The sequence below is a fragment of the Ascaphus truei genome, chromosome 17 (genome assembly GCF_040206685.1).
Source record: "Ascaphus truei isolate aAscTru1 chromosome 17, aAscTru1.hap1, whole genome shotgun sequence".
Classification (NCBI taxonomy): domain Eukaryota; kingdom Metazoa; phylum Chordata; class Amphibia; order Anura; family Ascaphidae; genus Ascaphus; species Ascaphus truei.
The window spans coordinates 37611892-37637490 of record NC_134499.1 but is presented as its reverse complement, the minus strand read 5'-3'; the positions used below and the strand labels follow the sequence as shown (position 1 = coordinate 37637490).

The 25599-nt window shown below is 42.0% G+C and overlaps 1 protein-coding gene across 19 annotated transcripts in view; it reads right to left on the bottom strand.

The window, feature by feature from the left end:
- Positions 1 to 25599, bottom strand: part of ERC2 (ELKS/RAB6-interacting/CAST family member 2) — a 608533-nt gene that overhangs the window by 558114 nt on the left and 24820 nt on the right. For 10 of the 19 annotated variants that reach the window (XM_075574848.1, XM_075574849.1, XM_075574847.1 and 7 more), the window contains 2 exons: positions 6549 to 6572; positions 4496 to 4912 (listed from right to left, as the gene is read on the bottom strand). The exons of 2 other annotated variants lie outside the window; for them this stretch is intronic. In XM_075574848.1, the coding sequence (XP_075430963.1) occupies positions 4496 to 4912; positions 6549 to 6572 (441 nt within the window). The remainder of the gene's footprint in view (positions 1 to 4495; positions 4913 to 6548; positions 6573 to 25599) is intronic. 7 more of the 19 variants (XM_075574850.1, XM_075574854.1, XM_075574856.1 and 4 more) reach the window with 1 other exon arrangement.

Below are 25599 nucleotides of genomic sequence, written 5' to 3'. Positions count from 1 at the left end.
TGACAAAAGGGTAACATTCCCAGCCTTCCGTCAGTGAGATCTGAACAATATATATATATATATATATATATATATATATATATCAGAGACAAACAAAAATCAACAAAGTAGCGCCTCTAATAATCCTATACAAAGCTGAAGAAGAGTAAGCCTGTGAATGCACCCAACGGGGTGGTGAGAAAAAAGCTAATTAAAATATGAACCTATTAATCAAGGATACTTACATAAATGCAATCAACAACAATAATTCACCATAATCCTAATAAAATCTAAAAATAGAAATAAAAACTCGTGTAACCTTAATAATAACTTATAATAAAAATTAAAACTAAAAAACCTTGTTTAAAAGTCCTTTGAAAAAACAGAGTCCTGTTCCAAAAAAGTAATGTCTCCAGGTGTTTGCAGCCCGTTTCAAGGGTTCACTACTCCCTTGTTATACCTATGAAAAGAAAAAGAAGAAAACAGGCGCATACCTAGTGCATTAACGTTATAACAAATGTTTATAGAACATTGAAATCAACAAATGCCCACTCACAAAAGTACTGTTTAAAATAGCAGATATGAGATAGGCTCTCATGTGCCAGAAGTGCCGTTCGATCAGGGTAATGGCGTCCGCTCGCGTCTCTCATCCATGCAGTCAGATACCGGAAGTGCCGACTCTCCAATTCGGCGCCTCTGCACAGGAAGTCCCTCCGGGAACCAGCAATAGCCACACCAAGTTCTTTGTGCTAGTAATCCAACACGGGGGAGCAGGAACCAAAATTCTAGCACCAGCAGCAACAGATGGACATGGGCACAAGACGGCTTCTCACAAACCACGCCCTACGCATTTCGTCCCCCTGATGAAGTTATCATCGATGACGAAACGCGTAGGGCGTGGTTTGTGAGAAGCCGTCACGTGCCCATGTCCATCTGTTGCTGCTGGTGCTAGAATTTTGGTTCCTGCTCCCCCGTGTTGGATTACTAGCACAAAGAGCTTGGTGTGGCTATTGCTGGTTCCCGGAGGGACTTCCTGTGCAGAGGCGCCGAATTGGAGAGTCGTCACTTCCGGTATCTGACTGCATGGATGAGAGACGCGACCGGACGCCATTACCCTGATCGGACGGCACTTCTGGCACATGAGAGCCTATCTCATATCTGCTATTTTAAACAGTACTTTTGTGATTGGGCATTTGTTGATTTTAATGTTCTATAAACATTTGTTATAACGTTAATGCACTAGGTGTGCGCCTGTTTTCTTCTTTTTCTTTTCATATATATATATATATGTTATTTTTCCATCCAATGTTGCAGAACAGCTTCATTTCCATCTGGAAAAAGTCTGCATCCTCTATTTTTCAGGTTGCACTTAAACAGCACAATGGCATCCTACACTGTCACCATTATCTATGGAGAACACGTTTTATTCAATGCTCCGCAAAAAAAAAAAAGATTTTTTAATTTTATTACCAGATTTTAACCGCACACATTCACCATTAAAATAGCTTTCCCAGACTTTTCCTCACATTACATATTTTAATGTGGTAGGTTTTAATTTGTACATTCAGTAAGAAATATTGTGGTCACCCCGCTTTTATTAGGAGAAAGAATGTTAACCTCATTTCTAGTTTAAAGTTACAGAAATTTACAATTGCATTCTTTCCAAACCTTAATGCCGTACATATTCCTGTTCATTATTCCATACAAAAACCTGTACCTATCATCAGTCAAGATGCAACGTGAAAGCATCTTTTGATATTCCATTTTAGCATTGTATGTATCTCATACACTGTTATGATAGATCTAACAGATGTGTGCAAGTTACAGTATGTTATTGACAGTCATTCTTTAAAGCAGCAGTCCAAGCTGCCGTCCCCTCGGCCTTTAGTATGTGCATCAATACAATCTACACAATGATAAGTAATTAGCTAAGTTGCCGATCGATCCGTTCTCCTGTGACCGGGGGTTCACTAAAAGCCTGTCAGTGCAGCAGAAGAGGACCAAAGATGCAAAGTTCTGTGGGGAAGATCATGTGACCAGGCAGTCACTAGATACAATTGGTGAACTGTTAGAGAGAGGGCAGGGCTCAAAAGGGGTGTGCCAGAGCCTGTTTGCGAAGAGAAAGGGGATGTGACTTTGTAAATGGTTGCTATAGAAACAAAAAAGACTTCGTGCATTATAATACATTAAAAAGTTCTTTTTTTTTAAATGCCACAAGTATTTTCTCATAGTACAGAACTGATTTATTTAAAAAAAAAATTTTAGAATAGTGCTTGCTCAGCAGCTTTAAAGGTTTAATCTAATTTAGCAACATATTTAAGCTGCAATAATGGTGGAAGCAAGTAGACCCTGCACACAACGGCAAAAGGAACAACACTGCCTTTTCCAAGCCGCAATCATCAGAGCGGAGTTATAAAAGCAGTTTTTAGAAAATCATATTGGTAATTACTGTGTACACTGTATATATATGTTTATATTTCGGTCCCCATTGAGACCTTTGTCAAAATAAATGTGCAGTGTACATAACTATTCATACCCCCTGGCAGTGAGTCATAAAACGGCGGCCCCCTAAGTCATTGATGACGTGTCCAACGGGAAAAACAAATACTCAACAGCTTTCCAGGATCTGAAACTCAGAGGTTCAACATCCCACCCATGAAAAAAAGGGGGCTCACAAAATACAAGCAGGGGAAATGGCTGCTTGAAAGCGGGAATCCAAGCCAGCGGATTTGTTTGCGATTTTTTTTATATAGCAATGAAGCAGGGGGTCTCCAGAACTGAACCCCACTAATTTCAGCTCCAGGGACCCCCTGCTTCCGGAGATACTTGCCTCTGAATTAGGTGCCGGTAGCCGCTTTCCTTGGCTATCAGGGTTCACAATATTACATTTTTCACATCCTGCGGACCAATAGGAAGCCGTGACATCATCACTGCGGCTTCCTATTGGCCCATGTGACGCGGCAGCGGTAAACTTTAAAGTCCTGCTTGCTGAGCCAGGGCAGCTACCGGCACCTACTATGGAGGTAAGGTATCTCCCGAAGCAGAGGGTCCCCAGAGCTGAAATTACTGGGGTTCAGCTACGGAGACCCCCTGCTTCAATTATCCATAACAAGTTTGAAAAAAAAATCACCATCTTGAATTGCTCCTTTAAGGGTCTCATTATTTTTCCGTTTTCTGTTTTTCACATCTACATTTGTTCATTTACTCTAAAAGGTCTTTCAGAAAAGCAACCAAACATTACAGAAGAACCCCTGCCTGTGGATTGTGCATTTGGTTTTTTCCTTCTGGTAGGTAAGTAAAAAAAAAAAAAAGAGCAGGCACTCTTTTTTATTTATTTTTTAAATATTTGCCTCAAAATGTTAGAAACACATACTGCAGAAACCACGCCGAATGAAATCCTTTTATTTTTTTTATTTTTTGGAGTCAAGAGGCAGATATCTCAATTACCGTACTGTATTGTATATTTCATTTACATAAGTCTCTCAGTGTATATTACATTTGAAACATTTGAGGTCTTATTTTTTTACAGATGCAGTTTGTCTTTGGTAATAGCATTCAGCTTAACCACAAGTGAGATAAGTGAACATTGTAAAATAATATAGTGTAAAGCAAACTCCAGACAGAAATGTTAAGGTCATTTGGAAAATAAGCTCTGTGTGTTTTCTCAGATGGCATCCATGTAAGAAAATGAGATTATATAACAGGGTGGATGAGCCCCAATAGAAAAGCAGCATGTGTATATCTCATGCTTCCAGAAACATAACAATTCTTGAAGGATAGCACACAAATTACCACAGAATACACAGAATAATATACTTTTAGGATGATGTTTTAAAGCAGCAAAACATATGAAATCATGTGTTGGTTTTTTTTTAAATAAATCAGTTCTGTAGAATTACAGTAGATAATAGTGACTGTTTTTTGTTTTATTCAACTCTTAATTCCCCAGCAGTGCAAGATGTTTGCAACACTTTCCTGTTTGGGATCATTTGTTGCCAATGTTCACAGCAGTTAGATGTAAACTGTAAAAATAGCCAATGTTACTTTAGTAATATCAGGGTACATTGTAGCTGCTGAGTTGGCAGAACTTGCCTGGGTGCAAACCCACCTAGTTACCCCGCTGGGTATGCCTATCAGCACCTCTTCTTGGTGTAAAAATCTGCTCTGCGATATGATACCTTAATTCACTGATCTTGTGTCTGAACTGAGTGAGGTATCTAGCAACTTATTTCTTCACACGGACCGATTAGTGACTGTAAGATTCTTTATGTTCAGTCCCTGTTTGGGAGAAGTCACATAGATTGGTGTGGAGAGAAATTCATTGTCTCATACCCAACCTCCAAAAGCTCTGTCCCTCAACGGAGTAAAAACCTTTGTAACCTTGGAGTCTCTGAGACAACTACCAGGGTATTTCTTAACACCCCCAAAAACATGGTATTGTCTTTTTAATTTGTAATATTAACTATGCAAATCAGTATATTTATCATATAAAGCGTGAAAAGTAATATCTACTAACCTCTCTAAGATGAATGTTTTCTTTGTCCTTTTGGTCTAAAATCACTTCCAAATGGTTAAGCTGCGATTCGGCTTCCACCATTCTGCGAGTCTTCTCATTCTCTTCTTCCATTGCCTTTGAGGGCAAACCTTTACTTTGTAACATTTCAAGGAGCTTTTTAATCGACTCATCTCTGGCACTTAGTGTCTGTTTTTGTGTTTCAATTCTCAACTCCATCTCCTCCAGAGTTTTTCTGAGAAGGAATAGTTCTTTGGCCTGTCTGTCATGTTCCGCCTGAAGTCTTCTGAAGTTCTCCTCGGTGAGCTCTATAGTGAAATGTTCTACTCCTCTGTTCCCACTTTCCTGTTGTAGAAGGTGGTTAAGGTCCCTCTGAGTTCGAAGCTCATCTTGGAGGGCCTGGATGGTCAACTGCAGGTGCTATAACAAAGGGGGAAAATACCATATGAATGTTCTAATGAAGCATACACACAATTTACACAGTAGTGTACAAAGATGACAAAGGTGAAATGCCATTTCTATAAGTACTGATAAATATTTTCATTCATATATAAAGCTAAGTGCGAGTAAAACATTTAGGTACCACAACTATATCAAAAGCCGACTATAGTGAATGTAATTGTGAATTGTACTTGAAGTTCTCCAACAACATGGACATACACTGTACTTCAACAAATAGTACCGTTTTGTTGCATACATCGTTTGAGTCCAAACATGAAATGAAGTTGAAACATTTTTAAGGAAGATGCAGGGGCAAAGCAGATTGTGGGGCATGAATAAGATACTGTAGCATTTTGATACATGGGTCATTGCTATTGAGTAAATAAATATTAATGTTTATTAGAAATATTAATTATGGAAGAGACAACACAAATTGTTCAGCGCTAAAGCTGTTCGTCAGTGTGTTGTAAAACGTTCCAACTCTGAGGGACTAAAATAGAAATAAAGTGAAATGCAATTTAGGATGTATTTGGCTTAAATGCCAATATTTGTACAATCAATAAACTATTTTAAAAAGTTGTTTTCACTGTAAGTTTGATTGAAGTTTTATGGACAGCATGTGCAAATATCTTTAACCATATATAGTAAAAAGTCATATAGAATCCAATAAAAAACATTCCTCATGTACAAAACATTTTTATGGCCATGTCAGTGACACAAACTTTACAAGTGAATCAAAGCTTCACAAATAGCCTATAAATACCAATAACATATTACATTACTGTAACTGAATTACAAATCAGTTGGAATTAATGTAATTAAATTTGTTGCATTCGTACAAAAACATGGTGGCCCATATTTACTAAACAGTGCTATACCACCAGACACCGAAAGACAAGGTACAACCCATACAAGTAAATGGGAAATAAGGTGTCTTCCGGCGCTGGAAGGTGTCTTGTGGAATAGCACTGCTTACTAAACATGGCCCTCTCAGTGTTCAATAGCTGTAGGGCTGTATGAGCAGATATCAGTAGTGGGCATATGTTGCAACTGTAAAATAATACATGGTGGGAACTTGCAACACTACTATAAGTAAGTGCAGTCAGCTCTAGCATTGAAGGCACACATATATCTAAAGTTATTCAGTATGTTTACATGTTACATAGATATATATATATATATATATATTTTAGAGGGAGATGTGATCATTACAAAAATGCTTACATTAAAGGCCCCTTTATCTTCCTAAAAATTAGTCCTTTGATGGTAGTGCAGCGGTGGGCAACTCCAATCCTCAAGGGCCACAAACAGGTCAGGTTTTCAGGATATCCCTGCTTCAGCACAGGTGGCTCAATCAGTGGCTCGGAGACTGAGCTGAAGCAGGGATATCCTGAAAACCTGACCTGTTGGTGGCCCTTGAGAACTGGAGTTGCCCGCCCCTGCCCTAGTGGTACTTGCAACACTCTGCAGAGCAATGTTTTGCAAGGCCCTCCGCACAGGACTTTGGCTTCAGTTGGACAATTACAGGATGGACAAACACCTAAGCGCAAGCACTAGCAGACAATAAAACATACATAGGATTAGCAAAATAAGTCATTGTGAAGAATAGACAAACCTTTGTTTTCCTGGAATCCAAAAGCTGAACAGCATGACAAAACAAAATGAAGCAAATCAACATAAAGCAGGTCAAATGCAAGCAGGTCGAAAATATACAACTCAAGGGACACGATTCAGCAAGGTATTCTCAAAGCAGTATTTGCCACATCAGAAATTATGTTGTCCAGACTAGACAGATGACAAACAATGCAATTATGTAAAGAAAATTAAAATACCACTTGTGAGCACATTCACGTCTCAGACCGTCTAGGACATTTGGTCGTGGGTGTTTCACCGGCAACGTAAGTCCCTAACTTTGGTCCTTACCCTAAAATCCCCTAATACTAACGCTGATCCCTGCCCTAAAAACCTTAACCCCCTACCCCAAAACCCCTAAAGTTAACCCCTACCGTAACCACTAAAACCCCTACCCTAAAACGTACCTTCTTGTAGAAGTGGTCAGTGGTGGAGGGTCCAGCAGCGGAGCAGCTGCGGTGGAGGGTCCCCCTGTGGCCAAACACTGGCGGGGATCTGGTCAAGGCAAAGCGGCCACAGCCAAATGTCCCATTCCATGTCTCAGCCCGATCTGCCACCTTCCGCTCACTAGTATGTCTTAGTACACCGTGCTTCCACTGCAGCAAGGGATTCTGGGGAAGGGCAGGCTGCAGGCCTGCCTCTGACCGTTAACTCTTAGCATACCGTGCTTCCACTGCAGCAAGGGATTCTGGGGAAGGGCAGGCTGCAGACCTGTCTCAGACGTGTGAATGTGCTCACAAGGAATATTTTAATTTGCTGTACGGTGGAGGTTTATGACACTTTTTTACCCCCCATAACTTATTTAAAGTGCGGTAAAGAAATATGAAATGATGGAACAGAAGCAATAAAATATAAAACAATGCTATAAATCTCTAAAATTGGATTGTAGAAGTATTTCAATGTATGCACTGCTAATATCTTAAAAGCTAAATAAACTTAAACTCTATGTAGAGCTTTAAAAAGACAATCTAAACTGGGTTTTTTCAGTTTTCTTAAATACAGGATTGAAGCAGGGGGTCGCCGGAGCTGAACCCCGTTAATTTCAGCTCCAGGGACCCCTGCGTTCCCTGCTTACCTACCAAGAGGACCAATGAAAAATGTTGTGTCAAATATGCCTTTTCTCCCCCTCATTCCTCATAGAATTTAAAGCTGTAAATTTGAACTTCAGAATGTCTGTGCAGACTTACTTACAGAGGAGTGTGTACAGCTGTATTTCCGTTATCCTTTGAAATCAGGGAATGCTTTTGAATGACATGCATGTTAATGAGCGTTTATTAAAGTGAGTTACCCACGCAGGTAGCGGATGCCGGTAACCACCCCAGGGTTCACATTGTGGCTGCTTTTTAAAACTCCCGGCCTGCAGACCAATAGGAAGCCGGGATGTGAGCCTGGTGCGGGTTCCTTTTGGACCATGTGACGGGGGGGGGGGGGGGGAGGGAGCTTTAAACTGCAGGAGATACAGGCACCTCCATCGGAGGCAAGTATCTCTGGAGCAGGAGGTCCCAGAGCTGAAATTAACAGGGTTCAGCTCTGGAGACCCCCTGCTTAAGATCTGTATTAAAAATGTTTTCAAATAAAAATTCCAAAAACCTGCTTGGGTTGCTCCTTTGATTATAAGTTAAGCTAAGCTAGAGCTGCTCTTTCGTTGCTTTTCTGAATGTGAAGTCATTTAATTAAACTACATTTTAACCAAATCTTTTTTTCTTTGATTACATTATAATTTAAATAATTTAATGTGTTTGACTTTAATTCACAATAGGTTTTGAGGTGTCCATACAGAATAAACTACTACATTACACTCAAGATCTGAATAAGTTGGATCCTGTAATAATAACTCCAAGTTAGTGGTTCTCAAAACTGTTCCTAGAGACCACATGTCCCACCAGGTTTCAAGAATGATGGGTGGTTGCCTCAATAACCAGGTCTGGCTCAGAGCCTGCAGAGAGCTTTAAGAACCATTGCTCTATTGGTTCCCATTACAAGTCCTTACGTACTACTAACGGTCCATATGTTCACAATATACCTGGTTAAGCAGGAGTGGTTTAATCAAAATCAAAGTAATTGAGCCACCTTATAGGGATATCCTTAAAACGTGGACTGTTAGTGGTACCTGATGCCTGGAGTTCGGAACCCCTGCGAGACTAGATGATATATGTGCAATCATCCAGTACTGGTTTTATATCGCCATGAGCTAGTCTATTACAAACTTGAGCATGCTAGGATTAGATCTAAAGAAAGACTGTCTTGAATCATCATCACATTGTTAACCTGCAATATGTTTGCTGGTATGTTAGTAAGTACTTCCTTGATACACAGACCCGACCTCCGCGTTTTTGATATCTAATAGCAGCCCCTAATTTTCGACCACTTAATAAAAAGTTGCCACATGAACAGCCATGCATGCGGTACTAACTTTTTTAATGTTAGTCAGAGCGTTTATCAGCCGCACTGTTGATAAACGCTCGGTAGACGCCTCCAACATTAAAAAAATGCATATTTGTCCTAAGCTTTGAATAATACAGATCTTACGTATACGGAAATTAACTTCTTAAGTGGTGGAGGCGCCTCCAACAGCGAAGTTCATTTTCGTATACGTAGGGTCTAAATTATTTAAAACTTAGACAAATATAGATTTGTTCTTCAATTGAAAAGTACTGAGTGTACTCACTTCCTAGGTACATAAAAACACTTTCTTCCTTCAAGGAAATAGATGGTGGAATTTATTTTTTCACTCAGAGGGTTGAAAGAAAGCTAGCTGAGTAATCACTTGTAGAGTATTCTATGCAACAGCGATCTCATCCCAATGCCTATATGAAAAATAACCAAACACAAGCCAGTAACATTCCACACAGTGTATGTAATCGCTGTTAGGAGAACATCTGTGGTATCTAGTATCATCCGATTGCATCTTAAATAAGACTGTGTCTCAATTTGTAGTTTTCAGTTGGAACACAGTCAAATGTTTTGTTGGTGGATAGATTTGGAACCATTAGGCTATTAACCAGAGGCGGATAAAAACATAGACGCCACATATTGCAAGGGTAACTACTTGAAGCAATTTATGAATTACAATATTCAATTTTTCTGGAAATTTAGCAACTCACTTTAATAAAAACTCTTATTAACATGCGCGTAATTCAAAAGCATGCCCTGATTTCAAAGGATAAAAGAAATACAGCTGTACATAATCATCTAAGTCCAGACATTCTGAAGTTCACATTTACAGCTTTAAATTATATTAAGAATCAGGGGGAGAAAAGGCATCTTTGACACAACTTTTGTCATTGGTCCTCTTGGTTTCAAAACTATAAATATGTAACATGAAAAGATAAAATCACCAATTTAATTTATCTTTAAAAACAAATTATATACAACTTCTTATATGTTCCTGCTCTGGAATGTTTCTTAATTAAATATGTATCGAGAAATAGTATGTCATATTTAGCATGCCAATGCTAAAAAGAAAAATACCACACAACGATATACAGAGATTTCAACAAAGTGAATGCATTTTTTGCTTGGTTCTGAACTAAAACGTACTTGATGCTCCATCAGGTAAGGCATAAACAGTGCAAGACTGTAGTAAACAAAGCTAATGTTGGGTAAAGGGCCATATGCAGTCTTATTAATTTGGGTCCCCTATTTGCTAAAATAGTATGTAAACCTATACATATTTTGTATCAGTGTACTGTAAAAGGACCTGGGGCAATAACATGTAGTATTCCTGTCCATGATTACAAGGCTGAGCTGGTACTGTATGAGTATCTTTGCAGTGCTTCATATTGACTTTTTTGCTTCTACTGTATGAGAAACTTTGCCGTTGGTGGTGTTGATATTTTTCTCAGATATGTACAGCAATTTTAATAAAGATTCTTGGCCAGAATTTTGAAGAGAAAGAGATGTTACCCATGTCTGAATTCACTGGGGCATGAACTTTCAGAAAATATATACTTTCAAGATACTCATGGTATTTTGATACTAGGGATAACAACGATAGCTTGCACCTTTTACACTCATCCCTGAAACACGCAGGTGTAAACAGTCTTGCTAATTTGGGCTCTGCATCGGCTACAAAAGTATGTACAACTCTACATATCTAGTATCAGTGTACAGACACAACCAAGAGAAATAACATACACAGTAGGGGCCTATTCTGGTAGCTCCCAAGTGTGACAAACAGCTTATAAAATGCACTTTAGAAGCGGATTGGAACGCTTTGCTATTCTGTAAGCCCTTATCGCATGTCCAAACTGCATCTAAATGGCTCTTCTAGAAGCGGTTTCACTCTTGCTCTGACAATCCGATCATTTGTGAAAAAAGTCTCCAACTCGCGTTTTTTTTATGACAACTGCTATTCTCGTAGCTCCGTTATACAAACCGCTTCTAAAGACTCGCATTGTGTTAACACCTCCTAAAGGGCGGCGAGATTGGTATTGCGAGGGAGATCCAGAGCCTGAAATATGGGTTTGTCTGAGAGAGCAAAACCCATCAGTCAGACCGGGGATGGAGTTAGCACCTCGGGTCATTCCGCTTCTAAAGCGCGCACAGGGCGGCGTGGGCGTTACACCGGGCGGTTTGTCACTTTTTTTGGACGCGATTTAGAAGAAGCGGTTTGCATTGGAGAATAGGGTTTTTTCTCACATTTCATTCCGCTTCTAGTAAACATCCCAAACCATGTGGTTTGGCAGGGACCACGTCGGAGCTACCCAGAGTATTCATTTTAATAAAAAGATGAAGGTTGATAGAGAAATCTGGGCCAATATGTATAAAATAATTACATTTAGTTTGATATATATCTTGGTCACATAATATGTAATCCATTTAATATATAGACAGATGAAAAGCTAAACGTGTGTTGAAAATACAAATGGACTATCATTTTCATAAGTGCGTAGAAAGGCTGTCACTGGAGTCATGGTGGAACACTTGGAAAATGTGCTTGGCTAGACAAGTGGCCACTATTTAGGCTGAGGTATACTAGGCGCGCGGGTGACGGAGCACGTGGCGTCGTGCGCCTGCTGCAGAGGCCATTTGAGGCCTAGGCGGAGACACGCCGGAGAGGCGTGGCCGTGATGTCACGGAGCTGGTTCGTCCTCATTGGTTGAACCGCTCACATGAACCCCGTCGCTCAACAAAATCAAATGATTTTGTCTGTTCAGCAATCGCGCGCTCTATGGCAGGCCTCAAAGGCATGGCCTTTTGTTCGCGTCACGTATGGACACGGACGTGAAAGCAAAAATTGTTGATTTATCTTTATATAGACTAAAAAGTCAACTTATCGTACATGGTAATTAGAGATGTGCGAACTGCTCAATACTTTTTGCGGATATTTTTTCTTTTTCTTTTTTCTGAAGGGTGCAAAGCTACACCCTGAAATGTAACAACAATTTTAAACACTTGTCATTTTCACCAATGTTTCACATTTTTATTTTATTAACATAGCCTATGTCACAATGTCACCTGAACATTGATCACGTGACCTTGCACATCGGGGTCAACTTTAGCAAACAGTTTGCACACGTCTAGGGTTCATGTATCCAAGTCTACCAGCTGCAAAACTAGGGGGGGGGGGGAGGGGGGAACCAAGCCCGTAATTTGAACCACAAAAAAATATCTTATTAAAAGCAACAGTACTTTTTTGTATATGTCTGTTGCAGTTTCTTTGCCCTAGCATAGTTTTAAAGTATTATGATACATCACCCTCTTGAAATGAAAAACCAAACAGACCCACATTTGAGTTGTTTATCAGTTCACTCTTTTTTCATATCCGGACGCTAACTTTTGTCTCCTAATTGTGGCTGCGACAAGAGGTGGAACTGCGTAGGCAAGGATTCATGCTTGATTTCTGTTTATCGGCTTTAACTGGACGTGCAAGATGAACAGTCGGTGGTGTTTTTCGATTTAAAAAAAAAACTGGTATCTCTACCACTACTCTGCAGTGCACAAGAATTAATTACACAGACATGCTAGAGCAGTCAAACTCGGTCCTCAAGGGCCACCAAGAGGCCAGGTTTTATGGATATCCCTTCTTCAGCACAGGTGGCTCAGTCCGTGGCTCAGTCTTTGACTGAGCCACCTGTGCTGAAGCAGGGATATCCATAAAACCTGGCCTCTTGGTGGCCCTTGAGGACTGAGTGTGACACTCCTGTGCTAGGGGGTGCTGAAGCTTTATCGATATGTAGCCAATTATAGCGCTAACAATGCCTACATTATTGAAAACATGTTTAAGCTGGTGTAACCCTTTCTCTCACAAGAAATGTATTGCCTAATACCAGTTTAAAGGTGCGTTCCCGCCTAGGGTTTCTTCTTTTCTTTTGGAACTAGGTGGGAAGCAGAGGGTCTCCAGGGCTGAACCCCATTCATTTAAGCTCCGGGGACCCGCTGCTTAATCTCATCGAGACAGTGATGTCGCCTCCTCAGCCATATTAAAGTAAGGGCCATTCAAACCCCTCATACAGCTGGTAAGAGTTCCAACCTGCAGATATCTGGCCTAACCTCTGCCAACTACAAACAGGCCATTGGATGACAGAAGCCTGACCGCAGCCTACCCCATGTGTAATGATTTCTCCTAATATTGTTTCAGACAAACATTCCAAATTCATTCCTATACTTTCTTGTGATTTAATGATCTAATTTTCCTTAATCCTCTTGTATTTACTTAGTCCTGGTTGATGGATTACTATTCATGCACAAGGATACATGTCAACTGAAAAATATATGGAAATCAATAGCTCTTTATGGTATTTCATCTCTAGAGAGAGAATGGGGGATTTTTCTGTAAGAATGTATCAGTAGCAATTACATGTTATTTTATGTATGGTCTGTCACTGCCATTAATGCTAAGTGGACAATTCATTAAAGCTTACATAGTAGCACTACACTGATACTGCATTACTTTCCAACCCTATCTGAATTTAACAAAAAAACCCTAACGGAGACTAAGCACAATATCAGTCTGAACTTCTACAACGTTACATGCGTGTATGCATATTTTTATTCATACAACAACAATATACATATAGTAATTCACAGAACAGAAATAAGAATGCAGGGATCTATAAGATAAGTACTTCAAACATAAAAGTATGCCTTTGGAAAAGGGTTTCATTCCACTTTGGTTTCGGTACCATATATTTTACATAACATTTGACACCCTTTCAAACACGGAATTCCCCCAACCTTTAAATATTATACCACAAAAACTGAAGTCATTTTTATATAATGTATACAAAGAAACGGTGTCCACTGGGGTACTTCGTAAATTCCACAAAAGGAAAGAACAATTAAAATAAAAATATTCTCTGAGCTCCAAGAATATATATTATTCTATTTCAATACCCAAGAACTCTCCTGAGAATGGCATTGGAAATCAGAGGGCAGATTCTCCTACTGAATAGTACGAGTGGTCTAAAGCTGAGGTTCTCCACCAGTGGTTTCAAAAGAGCTTAGTGGCGGTTTTCAAAGTTCACTCATGCAGTGTGTGGTTTTTCTATCATTACTGAAGACTAATTATTAAATTTAGGGCCAGTATTATTATGCATATACATAAATATATTGCTCAACAAAACTAGACTTCAGTATGCTGGTCCTCCAAATAATTAGTAGCATTACAGAGGTCCCATACAGGACATCAATGCCTACTACAGTATATACACTGTGTTCAGGGAAAAAAGCAGCTGGTTTAGTTTTTAATCATATTTGATCAATTTCTCGCTCAATCCCCATGAAAATGTGCACAATTGTAGGTCTGTTATGTAGATTAACACTATATAAGTAGCACAATGTAGACAATCAGCTGATAACTAAATTGATGTCAAAGTAATACGTCAACAAGTACCAGATACACTGCGGTAAATTCATGTTCATTAAACGGGAAATAGGAGTTTTTCCTTTGTATCTCGTAAATGTGTTACACTGTTGTAATCTAATCTGAAACACTGCGATTACTATAAAGTTTGAGTTAAAAATGTCCTCCACCTGCTGAAACGCGCACCCGAAGACGAGAACGCCACTCTGATTGCATAATGGATAACACATTGATCTAGCTGCTCCCACTCCTGAACGATACAAATTATTTTTTTCAGTCCTCCTAGTGACCTACCTTTATCAGGAAAAATGTAATGTCAGTGTGTTGGACCCTAATTCTTGCTCAGTCTCAAGCACTTTATAACGTGCTTATCTGCTTCGCTAAACACCATTTTGTAACTATGCACGTTATGAGGTCATCACGCCGTCACCAATTCCAAAGAATATTTATTAGATTATCAAATAATTCTTAAATGTAACAATCTCCTGTGGCAGACCTATAATTGCTCACATTTTCATGAAAATTAATTGATTTTTCGGCCAGATATGACTAAAAATAAAAGGGATCCTGTTTTTTCTGCACACAGTCTATATTCACATTTCTTTGACATTTTTGCTATAGTTTTCAGTATGTATAATCATGTCAGATTTTATTCCAAATATATAAAAAAATATATATTTTATAGCTTATTCGTGAGTCTAAAAACAACTCAGGAACGAGCTGCGATAGTATTATTTGCCATGATTGGCAACAAAAAAAAACTGGTGTAGGAATACAATGTGACCAATAGATGGCACCACAGGCATGCTTCAAATAAAAAATTAGATTTCAATTATTTTTATTATTTTATTAATAAAATATTTTACCAGGAAAATACATTGAGAGTTACCTCTCGTTTTCCAGTATGTCCTGGGGACAGAGTAACGCTGACATTATTACAATTTGCAGCTATAAACATGTTTTAAGAATGTTCCTTTGTATCAGATTGGTTTTCGCCCCTTCGCAGAAAGCTATGGTTCTGCATGTGCATATCAGATTCATTTACTGGGAATGTAGGAGATTTTGCCATCATCTCTGTTACTAGTAAAGATAACTTCCTTAATTGCAAATTGTATTCTTAGTATAATATTGGGTGTATTTAATATTTATATTAAGTGATTGTGTGAGTGATTTAAGGCCCTTCAAAGCCACAACACTACATACTGCTAGATAAGTGATCAGGTACATTGGTTTAGACCAGGAGTGGCCAACTTCTGTTCTCCTGGGCCACATATTAGGGATATCCCTGCTTCAGCACAGGTGGCTCAATCAGTGGATCAGTCGAAGATTGGCCAATTCCAGTCCTCAAGGGCCCACCAGCAGTTCAGGGTTTATGGAAATCCCTGCTTCAGCACAGGTGGCTAAATCAGTGGCTCAATCGAACACTGAGACACTGATTAAATCACCCGTGCTGAAGCAGGGATATCCTTAAAACCCGACCTGTTCGTGGCTCTTGAGGATTGGCGATGGCCACCCCTGGTTTAGACACACGCTGAAACTCCATCGCCTGTTATTTTTCAAGAGCTATATAAAGCAGACCATCAAACATTCTACACATAAAAATGGCACCATTGTAGTTACTCAACTCCTACTCATGCTGGATGGAGGTACTTCTAAGCAATTCCTATGGAAGTGACCTAACCTATGCAGCTTACCACACACAAAACTTTGCTTATTAGGTACAGTTGATTGTAAAGGACCAACAAACATGCAGTATATCAGATAAATAGGTACAACTGGAAGGCATGATAACGCCTCCTACCATAATGAACAACCTACAAGACCCTTATTGGACTCATGGTGAAGCCACTTCCCAGTGTTAGGGAAGAAATCAGCTCTATTCAAATGAATGGGACTAAAATATTCTACAGTTCAGTGCAGTGTTTTTCAACCAGGGTTCCTAAAGGGCTCCCCACATTTTTATGTAAGAATTTACAATGCATCTGATCTCAGGCGCGCTATTAGAGAGGGTTGGGGTTCCTTACAATGCATCTGATCTCAGACGCGCTATTAGAGAGGGTTGAGGTTCCTTACAATGCATCTGATCTCAGACGCGCTATTAGAGAGGGTTGGGGTTCCTTACAATGCATCTGATCTCAGACGCGCTTTTAGAGAGGGTTGGGGTTCCTTACAATGCATCTGATCATAGACGTGCTGTTAGAGAGAGTTGGGGTTCCTTACAATGAATCTGATCACAGACACGCTATAAGAGAGGGTTGGGGTTCCTTACAATGCATCTGATCACAGACGCGCTATTAGAGAGGGTTGGGGTTCCTTACAATGCATCTGATCTCAGATGCTATTAGAGACAGTTGGTGTTTCGCAAAATTTCAAAATATAATTATAGGGTTACTTTACCAAAAAAAAAAAAAGGTTGAAAATCACTGGAATAGAAACCTAATCAACATCTTATATATATATAAAAAAATAAATATTGGGGGGGTGGGGGGGGTTATTTACCTGACTGGATGACACGAAAACTACAAATATAGGGTCACCAATCGAACGTTGCATCGCTGCAACTTTCGATTGTGCGCCGGAGCAAGCACTGACGCAACGTCCATATTTTGTCCACCAGTCAGCTATTCATGTATCTGTGTGGGACCCCAGATCAGCTCTGAGTGTCCCCCTGGTTCAGATAGTATATATGAAAGTACCCTCATAGGGAAAAAAATGTGAGCCGTGTCTACTGCTGCTGTAAGGACAGGCGGACAGGCGGACAGGCGGACAGGCGGACAGGCGGACAGGAGAACAGGCGAACAGGCGGACAGGAGAACAGGCGGACAGGAGAACAGGCGGACAGGCGGACAGGCGACCAGTAGAACAGGCGGACAGGAGAACAGGCGGACAGGAGAACAGGCGGACAGACGGACAGGAGAACAGGCGGACAGGAGAACAGGCGGACTCGCCTGGATTCATCACAATTTGAAAGGTGCAACCTGAAAGCTTTGTTACTCGGCAGCCTGAACCACGTTGAAGGGATTTTGACATTGAAAGCCATCCAAGCTCATTTCCTGTTCCATACAAAGGCTGACACTAATCTGAAATGTTTCATGTTATGTGATGTTTAGGTATATCGATAATGTTTTAATAGGCTTTAGTGGCGTATTAAGGAGTTGTAAAATGTACATTTTGTCTTTTACCATTATCCAACCCTAATTTATATGGGATAAAGCTTTGAAAAAGTAATAAAGATTTGCTAAGTCAATAGACTGAGGCACGTAAATATTTAACTACATGAAATGCTGCTTTATCACAACAGCAATATCCTAGCTTGTCAGCACTTTGGATTATTCAGTATTATGAAGATATCATTATAAGGAGATGGTATTTGTCAATGAGCAGTAGAGCAAGTAACACAGTGTAAGCATGTGGCAATCATTTAAACTGGCATCAGCCATCGTGTCCAAGTCTACTGCAGGATATTACAATACAGCCAAACTACTGTACAGTCTAGAGCAGGGGTGTTCAACTCCTCAAGCCCCCCAACAGGTCAGGTTTTCAGGATATCCAAGCTTCAGCACAGGTGGCTCAGTCGGAAGGAGGCTCTGAGCCACCTGTGCTGAAGCAGGGATATCCTGAAAACCTGTTGGGGGTGGGGGAAGGTTGAAAACAGGAGTGGTGCCCCCCTCCACTAGTGACACAAATTAAGGGGTGTCATTAATAAATAACCGTTGCTTTCTAGGAAACACGAATGTTGTGTGGTGGTAAATAAATGCAGCATTATTCAACTTCCCAAAAATCAGGCTTGATACTATGTTATGCAAAAAAATGAAGTACTATAATACATGAGCAGTTGTTTAGGCGAGTATTATAGTTACAATCCTTGTCCATGTCACCAATCTCTGGCAATTCTTCCCTTTGGCTCTTCATCTCACCCACCAGAAAAGATCTCTCACCTGCAGGCGACATGGGGGGAGGGGAGGGGGGGCTCGTAGAACAGCAGTTTATGTACGGGAAGAAAAATCTCTTGGTTTGAAATTGATTATGTTACACTGTACTAAATATCTATATACCATGAGTATATTACATTATACTTAAGTAATAATCCACTAAGGACAGCACATTACCAGAGCATTAATACCTAGGATGGAGGAGATGAAGTACTGAGGCAATAATCGGATGGCTAATTAGTATAATGCCCTCCTCTGACCTGCTGCAAAGTGTAGCAGGGTAGATTTCCTCCATCGGGCCCACTCCCTCCTCCCTGTATCACCAGCCAGCTCCCCCTTCCTCCTCACCTGCCCTCTCCACGCTTCTAACTCATCGCATTACTGGCCCGCTGCCCCCTGCTTCCTCCCTGCTCCACCCCCACCGCATCATGGGCCTGCTCCCTCCCCACAGCATCCCCGGCCTGCTCCCTGCTCCACCATCACCGCATCATGGGCCTGCTCCCTGCTCCCTCCCCACAGCATCTCCGGCCTGCTCCCTGCTCCACCCTCACCGCATCATGGGCCTGCTCCCTCCCCACAGCATCCCCGGCCTGCTCCCTGCTCCACCCCCACCCCATCATGGGCCTGCTCCCTCCCCACAGCATCTCCGGCCTGCTCCCTGCTCCACCATCACCGCATCATGAGCCTGCTCCCTCCCCACCGCATCTCCGGCCTGCTCCCTGCTCCACCATCACCGCATCATGAGCCTGCTCCCTCCCCACCGCATCACCGGCCTGCTCCCTGCTCCACCCTCACCGCATCATGAGCCTGCTCCCTACCCACAGCATCTCCGGCCTGCTCCCTGCTCCACCCCCACCCCATCGCCGGCCCGCTCCCCAATCCCTCATTACCGCATCATGGACCTGCTCCACCCCCACCCCATCATGGACCTGCTCCCTGCTCCACCCCCACCCCATCATGGGCCTGCTCCCTCCCCACAGCATCCCCAGACTGCTCCCTGCTCCACCCCCACCCCATCGCCGGCCCGCTCCCCAATCCCTCATTACCGCATCATGGACCTGCTCCACCCCCACCCCATCATGGACCTGCTCCCTGCTCCACCCCCACCCCATCATGGGCCTGCTCCCTCCCCACAGCATCCCCAGACTGCTCCCTGCTCCACCCCCACCCCATCGCCGGCCCGCTCCCCAATCCCTCATTACCGCATCACCGGCCAGTTTCTTCCCCTGATCCCGAGCCCGCTCCCTCCTGCACAAAGTCAGAAATGAAATCCAATGTAATAAAATCTGATAGCTGGGGTAGTTCCTTATACACACATAAGCAGGTGTGACATCAATGTTAAGATGGAGGACACATGGTAATACCCTATTCCGTCATAATGTTAGAAGTGGGAAAGCTGAATAAGGGATAGTTCCTGTATAAGAGACTGACAGACTAGTTAGATAGGGCAGACAGGATAACACCCGGAGATCGCTTTGGAAACGCAAATTTCTTTGGAAAGAGCAACATTTATTTGATGTATTTGCCATTTATCTACTATATCTAAATGTAAGTAATATCTTCAGAATAAAAAGTTTCTTTTGTGTGCTAAAACCGTAATGAAGAATTATTTTATGCCGCTGTAAACATACAAAAGACATAGTACATTTTACAGCTTGAAGAGCCTGTGTACTTTTCTAAACAGTATATGTTTCATAGATTACCAGTGGCTTTGTAATCTGGTATTTGGCGTTTTCGTAAAAATTGCACATTGGAAATTCCAAGGACAACAAATGACACATATGAAGGTCACTTATTCTACGATGAAATATCCCATAATATCTCAGATCAATAAACATTAATGACTTGGCTGCTGTGCTCTGCAGCAATCAAGCTAATCAGTAAGAATGCGGTACAATGCAGGTGCAACAGTGTAACCGTTACCATGCATTACACATTAATGCATATTGCAGTGGCATGGCTACTTCACATTATGGCAATAGCACTACATGGAGTTTCAAGAGAAGATATTAACATTAAGCATTGCTAGAAATGTCTAAGTTACTTTATCAGATGACCATCGTCTATTAAAATAATCATATATAGTTATTGCTTTGTTAACATGGAGAGTAGACTGGACAAAAACCAACAGCCATCTCATCAAAATCATTAAAACTGCTTCTACAAAGTCCAACGACTTCATGTGTACAAAGGAATAGATAAATTACTCTTTCCTTTTAATAGCATTGAAAGTTGAGCAGATTGGAGTAGTCTATTATAGATCAAGATGATTTTTTCTTAACACATCTATCACACCCAAATTATTGCTTAGGTGTCTGAGACAATTGATTAACAAAGGAAAAGAAAAATGAATGTTTCACAAGAATCTCGCAGGAAAAATGTTTAAAAATTGATTTTATGCCTCGTATACTATAATAGACCACAGCATTTTATATATGATCCTATATGTAGTGCTACAAAAATGGATTGATCAAGCTGAAAAAGAATAAATCCCTTTATTCTAGAAACTGAGTAGTACAGTACTTCTGTGCTATGGTTATGTACAAACAATGGATTGTCCCAAAACAACGTTTAAGTAATGTATTATATTTGTGATGGCACTGAGAAAATGTTCAATACACAAGGTCAACGTGAGCTCACTGTAGGTAAATTAGTGGGGTACCAGGTTGCACACTCAATAACACATTTTAACCTACCTATATGTGCTCCATTGCAGGGAAGGTTCTGTAAATCCCACACAATATGTATAGCAGCAAAAAGCATCAGGCAGCACTTCTCAATATCCTTTCAGTGGATTAAGATTTACAGCAGGGGTACGCAAGGTTTTTAACCTGCGCCCCCAGCCCCCCCACCCCCGCACCTGCTTTCCTCCCGGCTCGCACACCCCATCCCCCTCCTCCTCGACTCCGAAGTCAAATGACGCAGCGGGGTCATGTGATGTCACGTTGCCAACGCGACATCACGTGAGCCCGCGCCGGTTACCATGGCAACACGTCACCCAAGACCAGGTAGGAGAAGCTGTAGAGGCCTTGCGGGGTCCCCCCCCCCCTGCATTTAATTTAAATGCCTTGGGGGGGTGAGCGGATAGGTGCCGCGCCCTCCCTGGAAATTCTCCCGCCCCTCCACTTTGCGCACCCCTGATTTACGGCATATCACAAATGTTTCAGCCTTCCACGGGGTCTACCTTTTCTACACTGTGATGAAGGCCGAAACATTGGTGATATGCAACTAATCTTAATCTACTGCAAGGATACTGAGGAGTGCTGCCTGGTGCGTTTTGCTGCTATATACCAGGTAGAAAAGATCTTCCCTTCGTCCTACGGAGAATATGTACTAACATCACTTCCACTTGTTAATTACTATTCTCTTAGGAAATAATGATTCCAAAATAACATACAGTACAACAGAAGAAGAAAGAGAAAACATCTTTTATCATTGTTTTTCAAGTTTACATGGTGAAACATACTACTGATTTAATAGCTTGGTTGCAAAGCTATTAAATGTAGAACCCAAAATTGCACACAATCTCAGGATTGGAAAATAAATGTCATTCTGGTTGAAACGTTGATATGTTTGCGTGTTCCCTAATCATTATTTACCTAGTTTCGCTGTAAATTTGGACAGTACTTTTTGGAGAATCAGCATTTGTCATTTTATTTATCTTGGTTATATTGCTATATAAATATGAAATTGATTTTGTTTTACAAGCAGTTATGAAGGTCATAAAAAGAACGAGTCAAGGAGTCTGAGGGTTTTCTTCCGGCCTGCAACATAAAGTTTGCATTAGCCAACAAAGGACATAACCAAGGCTTCAATTAAAAAAAAATGGGGGCTAGCATTATAAATCTGGCATTATAATCGCAGTATTCATCACAGACTCATGGTCAAATATCAGGAAATGACCACTTACAGGTTGCTTAATTATATTCTCTTGGCTCCATTAGCTCCCTCTGCTTTCCCATTACTGATGGCATTATCCTAACCCTGTCCCTAACCTGACCAACATATGTTCTTCTTTGTGTTTATTTATACAGAGTATAGAAATGTCCAATGCAATCACAAACCAGAAGGCTCACAGAGCCACTTCTACTTAAAGCGGCAATCCGAGCTGGTCTTTTTCTTTCAACAATCTTTAAAGGAGAGCACCAAGCTGGTTATTTTTTTTATGCATAGGATTGAAGCAGGGATGTCTGAATCCCCATTAATTTCAGCTCTGGGGACCCCCTGCTTCCGGAGATATTTACCTCCATAGCGGGTAGACGCTCTGGTTCGCTAGCTGGGGTTCACATAATGGCCGCTTTTCATAGCTCCCACGTCCTGTGGGCAAATAGGAAGCTGTGACATCATCCAGTGTGGCTTCCTATTGGCCCATGTGACGCGGAAGCTTTAAACGTGCAGGCGATACCGGTACCCCCTTCAGAGGTAAGTATCTCTAAAAGCTGGAGGTCCATTGAGCTGAAATTAAGCTCAGGGTTCAGCTCCGGAGACCCCCTGCTTCCATCCCATGTAAAAAAAAAAATACATTTAAAAAAACAGCCGGCTTGGTTTGCTCTTTTAAAGATTTTTGACTCATAAATTGATATTAAGTTACTATGTCAACTGTATATTTTAAGTACAGTATCAATAAATTAGCCATGAAAAGCAGTCATTTACTATTTCATTCACTATTAAGTATCAAAAGTGCGTCAAACCCTCCCTGCCCGGCTTCTAGGGCGGTTACATCGGTGTGTTATGTATGGCTACCCCGCATGGGTTACCCCGACTCAGGGTGAGGGGTTCAGGCAGTCGTGCAATGAGGCAGCAACGTTGTGGAATAATGGGCGCCAGGAACATTTGTAGTACAACAGTCATTTATTCAGGTCCCCAGGCACGCAGGCCGCACGCCACCGTTTAAACAACATTGTATTGTTTCTTTATTGTTATCGATGCATTACGTGCTTCCATGAATGCTCACTCAACACTCAGAGGGAGGTATATCTCTAAGTTGCTTAACTGTTCTGAGACCCGGGCCCCCCGCTTTTCTGTTCAGGATAACCCTCTGTATTATCCCGGTAATGCTACGCCCGTTGGGAATCCTGTCGAGTGCTGTACAAGTGACCCCACTGCCACCTCCCTGTTGCCGGAGAGGACTCCATTCCAGTCACTAGGTGCCTTAGGCTTATCAATTCAATACCGTTCTTATGGAAATCCTTTTAGGAAGTGTGGGATGTGACTCATTTAAATATACTTTCCATAACCATTAGCATAGCTCCCAGGGTACCTGAGGTGTTCCCCTTTTTCAGCAAAGGCATCTGCCCCTAACTCCTCCTCTTCATGTGGTAGATACATGGAGGTGCATTAATTATGATTACAGCAGTGAGAGTTACAGAACAGCATAAAGTAGGTAGTAGGTAAAAACTACATTAGAAATGGCTCCTTTCAGATAGTGCCAGAGCATAAGGTAGCTTCTTTTCTAACGTTAGTTTACATTTGTTACATCCATTACATGCAAACAAACCTTTACAGTATTGCACTCTGGCAAAACTAAAAATACAAATTAGGGCATTGCTGCCCCCACAGCATATTCATGTGACATGTTGGTATGCCAAGGCTTGCAGAATCTTCCCAGAAAAGAGGTTCCAATAATACAATTCTCTTTCTACATCAAAAACAAAAAGCCATTTTTGTTCATTAACATCCGTACATAAAACGATGCCAGGAAATAGGAATATGCTCTTTTGTTACTTGTTATTCTGCAAGTGCAGCTGCTAATGCATGGGAAAGGAATGACTGCATTAACACACAATTGTTTGTTTAAATAAAACAGTTTTAGAAGTACTGTATCTGTAACGTATAGTAAATGGCACTGACCGACAGGGGCGAGGGGCGAGGGGCGAGGTGGGAGGGGGTGGGGGCGGTGGCAGTGAAGGCCAGCCCGCAGCAGAGGAGCCACCAGGCCCGGAACCTGTCACCCCAGCTCTCCCCCGTCCACCATGGAACCCGTTAGTGATTCCCGCGCAGCCCCAATTGAAAATCATTACCCTACAGAGTACAACCCCGCTGCAACAATAGATGCTCAGTTCAACAGTATCTCCTGGTTTAGCTTCTATAAGACGGCCTATCTGACATCCTCATGTCATTTATTCTAAATCTTTTTCATCACATCTATAATCTGTTCCCAAGAAACCGGCTTCTCAGCAGCTGGCATCACGGCAACAACCATCTTTCTCCCACTACGCCTTGGGAGAGCTGTATCACAACTTGCGCAATTTGCTTCACACAGAGCAAACATTTGCCTTTGCGTCAATTTGCGAGCAGTGACAGAAGTAAGAATCTTTCAAATCTTGCTTCTTACATCTGGCGCAGGTGACTCTGGCGCAGGTGACTCTGGCGCAGGTGACTCCACCAACTGTAATCCTGGCAGATTTAATTGGCACAAATAAACATATGGGGTGGGGGATTAATTTGGTGTGAGTGCATACAGTATGTAGGTGTTTGTGTGGGGATTCATTTGGTGTGTGTATAGGGAGTGTATGGGTGGTTCATGTTTTATGTGGTGTGTGTGTATATATATATTGCATGTGAGGGGTGTTTGGTGTATGTATGAGATTTCTATACATGATTTCTAAACACTTTGGGATTGTGTGTATGATGCATGTATATATTTGGTGTATATTTGTTTGCATGGCGCATCTGGTGAGCATGCATGTGTGTCGCTTGATACTTGGGCTGGCTGTGCTTTCCTTCCAGTTAAAAATTTGCCAGCCAGCCCCTGCAGAGCAAAGCGCGGAGGCTGCGCGTGGGGGGAGGGGCACGGCGAGGAAGCAGCGCATAGGGAGAGGGGCACGGCGAGGAGGCAGCACTTGGGGGGAGGGGCAAGGCGAGGAGGCTGCGCGTGGGGGGAGGGGCACGGCGAGGAAGCAGTGTGTGGGGAGAGGGGCACGGCGAGGAGGCAACGTGTGGGGGGAGGGGCACGGCGAGGAGGCTGCGCGTGGTGGGAGGAGCACGGCGAGGGGGCAGCGCATGGAGGGAGAGCAAGGCGAGGAAGCAGTATGTGGGGGGAGAGCATAGCGAGGAGGCAGCGCATGGAGGGTGAGCAAGGCGAGGAAGCAGTATGTGGGGGAGGAGCACGGCGAGGAGGCAGCACGTGGCGGGAGTGCACGGCGAGGATGCAGTGTGTGGTGGGAGGAGCACGGCGAGGAGGCTGCGCGTGGGGGGAGGAGCACGGCGAGGAGGCAGCGCATGGAGGGAGAGCACGGCGAGGAGGCAGCGCATGGAGGGAGAGCATGGCGAGGGGGCAGCGTGTGGGGGGAGGA